Source organism: Vollenhovia emeryi, unplaced genomic scaffold (genome assembly GCF_000949405.1).
Source record: "Vollenhovia emeryi isolate VEMERY1.0 unplaced genomic scaffold, V.emery_V1.0 DF939149.1, whole genome shotgun sequence".
In the NCBI taxonomy this organism is placed as follows: Eukaryota; Metazoa; Arthropoda; class Insecta; order Hymenoptera; family Formicidae; genus Vollenhovia; species Vollenhovia emeryi.
The window spans coordinates 506565-513013 of record NW_011967217.1 but is presented as its reverse complement, the minus strand read 5'-3'; the positions used below and the strand labels follow the sequence as shown (position 1 = coordinate 513013).

General features: G+C 39.1%; 2 protein-coding genes across 3 annotated transcripts in view; one reads left to right on the top strand and one right to left on the bottom strand.

Annotated features, from left to right (window-relative positions):
• Nucleotides 1–411: 411 nt before the first annotated feature.
• On the top strand, nucleotides 412–3461 carry LOC105565745 (uncharacterized protein C6orf203 homolog). The gene is made up of 4 exons (XM_012019183.1): nucleotides 412–801; nucleotides 2749–2891; nucleotides 2964–3036; nucleotides 3151–3461. Exons 1-4 carry the CDS (start codon nucleotides 601–603, stop codon nucleotides 3328–3330), a joined length of 597 nt encoding a protein of 198 aa, XP_011874573.1. The 5' UTR covers nucleotides 412–600; the 3' UTR covers nucleotides 3331–3461.
• A 419-nt stretch (nucleotides 3462–3880) lies between these two features.
• LOC105565744 (28S ribosomal protein S31, mitochondrial) overlaps nucleotides 3881–6449 on the bottom strand; it is a 5100-nt gene continuing 2531 nt past the window's right edge. For both annotated transcript variants that reach the window (XM_012019182.1, XM_012019181.1), the window contains exons 3-8: nucleotides 5529–5763; nucleotides 5180–5261; nucleotides 4965–5097; nucleotides 4598–4861; nucleotides 4246–4463; nucleotides 3881–4169 (exon numbers count right to left, since the gene is read on the bottom strand). In XM_012019182.1, the coding sequence (XP_011874572.1) occupies nucleotides 3901–4169; nucleotides 4246–4463; nucleotides 4598–4861; nucleotides 4965–5097; nucleotides 5180–5261; nucleotides 5529–5763 (1201 nt within the window). In that variant the 3' untranslated portion in view covers nucleotides 3881–3900. The remainder of the gene's footprint in view (nucleotides 4170–4245; nucleotides 4464–4597; nucleotides 4862–4964; nucleotides 5098–5179; nucleotides 5262–5528; nucleotides 5764–6449) is intronic.

Below are 6449 nucleotides of genomic sequence, written 5' to 3'. Positions count from 1 at the left end.
TGTTACGAGTAAAAAATCAAAACGATACGATCACGTGATTTGGATGGCCAATCCATAGACATATAAAAGATAGACTGCTTATGAGGTAGTGGGGGACGTCCTGCTGAGGGAAAAGGACAACACCAATTTATTTGGGTATCTATCTTCTTCTAGTGTACGTGATCACGTGGGCGTGAACACGTGATCGCCTTCAGATCACGTCCACTAGAGGAAGACAGATACCCAAATAAATTCATGTTGTCCTTTTCCCTCAGGAAGATGCCCCCACCTAGGGTTCCACTCATGGTGGAAGGGATAACAGGTTCCACTGCCTCATAAGCAGTCTATCTTTTATATGCCTATGGGCCAATCGAAACTACACCCTACACCCCTCAGTGGTGTATCTCCGATTTGTTTAGCCCAAAGGTTTAGCCGCTTTATTGCTCAACGCGTCTCTTTATTTAGCGATTGACAATCAAGATAATTGAGCGGCTGAGAACGCTCGTGCGAACGGCGTCGTTAAACAAACGCAACGGGGCGAGAGACTCGGTGTTGCGCGCGTTCGCCCCATCGCGAGAGGTTACCCGACCATCAAGCAGAATTGTCGTCGAACGAATCGCTATGTTGTCCAGAGTGACAGTTAATATTATCAGGAGATCGGTGTGCAACAATGCGCGCGTGCTCTGTCATCTGCGGGAGCCTTTACAGTCTGATCTCTCGTTGCGCAACGGAGTTGCGGAGCCGCCGCGCAGCGTACAGAATCGCTGTAGCCTGTACGTAGCAAAGCGATTCAAGTCCAGCAGGAAGAAAGCCACTCACATTGTAATTCAATATAATTGGCTCCTTAATTCCATTGAATCGCTGTTCTTTAGTTGATACAATTTATTTATTTGTTGTTTTTTCTTTGTTCCTTCGCTTCTACGCTTGTCCCTCCACGACGAGCTTTCCAACGCGGATGAATCCGGATAGCACGCATAGTTGTATGAATATTCTTCTGGCGTGCAAATATTCTTCATTTCAGAATATCCCAGTCGAATATTCTGTAAATGTATACAGATTATTACCATTAGAAATTGTATATTCATAACAAAGAAGAAGACTTTTTGAACATTCGTCGAGAGTGCCTTTGGAATATTCGTTCGGAATAATTTGTTTATATTCATCGAGCTTGTGTAGTGCGCATTGTTTAATACACTTATGCAAAAGGCTCCACTTGGCCATATATAGGGTGTTGAAAAAAAAGGGTTACATATTTTGATAAGAGGTAGTATTGGTCAAAACAAGAAGAAAAGGTCTAATTAACATGGGTCCTAAGACTAATATCTTCAGAGATACAAGCTATTTTGTTATTTGAGCTCTTTGTCATTTTCTTATTAGTCGTGTCATCTTTAGAATGTAATGAACGTCTTAAGCGTGGTCTACAATGGCAGTAGGAGTAGTGGATTAAAGAAGTAGGCGTTAGACATAGGCTGTAGGATTAAGGTCCCTTTACGCCCGAGTGTCTATAATGGTGTAGAGTAAGGATTATAATGAGCTAATCAGTGTTAACCAATGTTATTACACAAATGTTACCGTTGTTGGTGAATATGAATGTGCGAAGAATTGGATTTGTGTTATTTATATTATTATGGAGTCAGCTCTTGACTCTTCAATGGTGTATTATGCAAACGAAAAGATCTATCGGTCGGAGGTGGTGGGTTCGGCCTGTGAACAGGCGCAAACGAGATCAGGGTTTCAACTTTAACCTATTTCGTGAACTGATTATCAGTGGCTGAGAGTAAGGGAGTAGGTCGTACGAAATGGAATTGAACCATTTTGCTTACTGCCTTACTCTACGCCTACTACACTGGAAACACGAGCTTACTCCGACGTCTTAAGGCTGGTCTACAATACATGGAGTAAGCTGGAGTAAGGAGTAGGAGTAAGGAAATAAATCCATTTTATTTCTCACTCCTACTTCAGCTCTTAGCTTACTCTCGGTGAATCAAAATGCCATCAATCAGTGTTACAATTATTTTAACAATCATGCCGTATTTCAGCTTCCTTACACCAAAAGCTAGAAGTTAGGGCTCTCCCTTACTCCTTACTCCACGCTTACTCCACGTATTGTAGACCAGCCTTTACAGCCTTAATCCACTACTCCTACTGCCATTGTAGACCACGCTTTAGAGAATCACGCACTCTTTCAAGTCACGCACCATAACTTCATTTCTCTCTCCTGATATTTACGTTTGGTTCGCAATAGACACCACAAGTCAGGAAGATAAATGATTACATTTCATAAAATAAAAATTGTTTCTTTATCTCTCTTTGTTTATTTCTTGTTTTTAAAGCACCTAGAAAAAGATATCCCCATTGTACCCCATTCTTCCCTACTCCTTTGTTCATTACATTCTAAAGATGACACGACTAATAAGAAAATGACAAAGAGCTCAAATAACAAAATAGCTTGTATCTCTGAAGATATTAGTCTTAGGACCTATGTTAATTAGACCTTTTTTTCTTGTTTTGACCAATACTACCTCTTTTCAAAATATGTAATCCTTTTTTTCAACACCCTGTATAACTGACACGCTATATTCGATAGACTATTCTGTTCACACTCGAGGGAGATTTATAGCAGCGCCAGTCGAATGTTCCACGAACATGAGATAAATATGCAAGAATGACCTACGGGATATTCCAAATATTCCCGAAGGATATTCTTGCAATGTCCATAGGAGTGTCTTGCGCTATCTGGGAATGTATTATCTTTGGAACGCATTGCAGAGAAAACACAGCGACGAGGATTCCGACGATGAGCTGGAGAGAGATGATGAGGAAGTAGCCCCCGGTTCGAAAGTGATGAAGGTGAAGGTGTCCTCCCTGCGAATAGACCTGATTATCAAAGCTGGATTCGGAATGACTCGCACGTATGCCTTTCACTTTGAATGATTCACCTACGCGCATGTGACGTTGCGTTGTAATTCAATTTCTGTTTGCAGTAAAGTCGAGGAGGCCTTTTACGCGAGCAAGCTTCGCTTAAATGGCAACAAGGTGTTGAAGAAATCTAAAGAGGTAAATGCAATAATTTTATATAACAAGGCTCGGACAATCTTATAAATGTCTGAATAAAATTGTCGTGATTTATTGCATCTTGTATAACTACATGTGTAATAACTGTGGCGACAGGTGGCAGTAGAAGATGAAATCGATCTAATTTTACACCAAAGCACGGATAATCCTGGGCTACTTGTTGTAAATAGAATTGTGATATTATCAATGGACCCTGCAAACGAGGGTGTACAAATTAAATTATCCAGGGATAAAAACTTGTTAATTGAAGATTACGAGGATCCCTATTTAAGATAGTCTGTATAGCTCAACTTGTTGGCGTCTCGGTGATAAAATTGTATGTACATAATGAAGATACGACATCTCTACCATTGTGATACCTAGCAATTTAATAAATTACAACAATAAACTTCAAGTAAGACCCCTAACTAAAACTAAGCGACATATGAGAAAACGCCAAGTCGATAAACGTCGTTTGTGCCAAGTCGATAAACGTCGTTTGTGCCAAATCGATAAACGATTTGAATATGTGAATTTACTGACGATACCAACTCCACCCGTAAGAAAACTGCGTTTTGTCCGAGAAGAAACCGGCGCGCAGAACAAATGTGGAAAGAAACTGTACATGAATTCACATTTTGAAATATAAAAATCACAAGTTGGGCTACCTACATCTCGCCTTGTCACCCACATTGGCGTTTTCTCATATGTTGTTTAGTTAATAAATTACTCTTGACTCTTATTAAGTTATTTATTACGTTATATATTTTTAAAATAAACTTACATATGGACCTAAAAAGGATGGGTTTATAAGAATTTAGTAATAAGAAACACATCTACGAAGCGCTCGCTAATACACTTGTTAATTTATTCAGTAATCTCTTTTACTTTATCAGGAAATGGCTCCAGAATTGCTCCTACTTCTTGCAAGATGTCTTGTTTAGATTCGAAGTATTCTTTGTACCACATAATATGTCGGGTTTTCTCCTCAACTGTCATGTATGGATTCTTGGAAAGTCCAACGCACACCAATTCCATAAAATGACGTATTGGTCCGGATTTAGGGCACCAACCCTTCAAATGACGTTCCATAAAGACATGTTCTGAGAAATGAACGCTGTGCTCTTCCTCCATTCCTGAGTCATATAAAAATGATCAAACTCGGTTCCTTTTCCAAACGAGACGTAATATAATAGCACACTGTATAGAAACCTTGCTCATTGTCAACAGGGAATTTCCATAATTTGCCCTGCTCCGTCCAAAGAATCAGCTCTTGAAAAATATTGGCAGGTGAATGAGTGGCCATTGCTTTCAACTCTTTCCTGTCCAACAGCGCCCACGTTTTCAGTTCCGGTATGTTTGGCGAAGGAGCACTCATGTTTTCGAAAATCTGACTAGGTTTCCCATTCCATAGATCGATATCTTCGTGTCTGAAATACAGTTGAAAATCGGAAGTTTACTGCATCATGGAAATATGAATATCTAAATTACAGTATTATATCTGCTTATACAAAATTTAATTTCTATTATATGATAATAATTAACATTATATTTCTTGCAGTACCTGACATCTGGACGCATTTCTCCATCTTGTGATTGTCTTCTAGACGTTTTAACGGTCTTTAATAACTGCCTTGATATACTATCTTCAAATACTTTCGGTTGTACTTGCTTCGGCGGTACATTCACTTCCTCCGGTCGCTTGTTGTATTCATCCAACAGGGTTCGTATTATAGATTTCTTTTCCAAATGTTTGTCTTGGTAGCTTTTCTGCACATTTTGTTCCGACACTTGTTTGGACCAGGCTGTCTTCTGATGTAGACTTTTACTGTTAAATAAATAAGATTATATAGTAACATTTTATCAAGTAACACATAAATGCGTTACTATAATGTGCAATTTATTATAAACGGTGATAACAATCTACATACACGCTTGCCTGTTCCCTTTTCAATGCTTCCACTCTAGACGCAACAACTTTTTCAAGCAAGTCTGACATGGTCTTTCTTTCATCCCCACCAAGCGTCTTGGCCACATCTTCCGCTGCGTTTATTATTTTCTTCTCTACAAAAAAAATAACACAATTTAACACACCGAGGAAGGCTTGAACTTGCATAATTTTGAAAGTGGCATTGTACAAAGTTACCGAAAGGTACATATTTGCCCGATTGGTCCTTTGGCTTTTTAGGCTGCATGGCAACCTGAATGGTTTTCTGCGATTTTCTCGCCTGAAAGCAACAGCAGATACTTCCATTAAAGTTATATTAGCTTTATATCTTCTCTGAAAAGTATCTCGTTGCATCGCTTTTAGATACATCTCAGCATTTTACTTTAAGATACAATAGAATTCAACTGAATCATTATTTAAATACTCAGCTTTAATCGGCTGCTCGTAAATGTGGTACTTTCAAGAAAATTTTTTTAGATCCTAACGGAATATTACTTTAATTCTGGATCTAATGCAACGTGAAATAGACGGACAGGTCATAATTTACCTTGATCATGTTATTCAAGAAGCTATCCAAATCATATTTGCTATCGGGCGCTGCACTTGCGGGACTCGTGCTTTTAACATGCGTCGTCTCCGGTTTTGCTTTCTCCGTGTCAGAATCGGAATCGGACGAGTCCGATGAGTCTGACGACGACGAAGAGGATGAAGACGAAGAGCACGATCTCGCGGAAACGCTGATCCATTGAAATAATATTCTACTCGCAGGCTTTACATTACATCTGCAAAATATGAAACCAATAGAGTATTTCATGAGATCATACGAGTGATAAATAACCGAACAAGTAATATTATTCGATCGTAACCGGCGGAAATTTTTATTGCGAGAAATGTTACTTCAACTAGGGCTTGAACCTGGACTACACTCTAGAGTCTGGAGACACCCGCCTAGAGTTGCAGGGAGGTCCAGGTTCAAACCCAGGCTAAGGTAATCCTTTTCGTGATGCAAATTTCCGCCGTATATGGTTGAATAATATTATGGCTAAGGTGATTTTTTTTTTGCAATAAACTTAGAATACAATATTTAGACACTAACACCCTGTCACGGCTCTTGGTCCTTTGTTCCTTCGAATTTGTGTCTATCACATTTGAGCCGTGCGAATTTTATTAATTCGTGAATAACATTACTTGCTCGTTTACAAGATAATAATACAAATCTTATTTAGTCGGACAAGATTTTGCGTCACAATGAAAATTCTGCCATGGCGCGCACATGGACAGACATTTCTATCTATTAATTTCAATAATCAATCCATTGTTTCGACATAACTGGCTATATTTGTCACAAAACGTTTCGACTGCAAATCGCAGTCCTCTTCAGGTTAATTTACGAGACAAGCATTTACGATACACATTATTGTGGTAGCAATAAGTATTAAGGCCATTCTACAATTGCGTAAACGTAGTT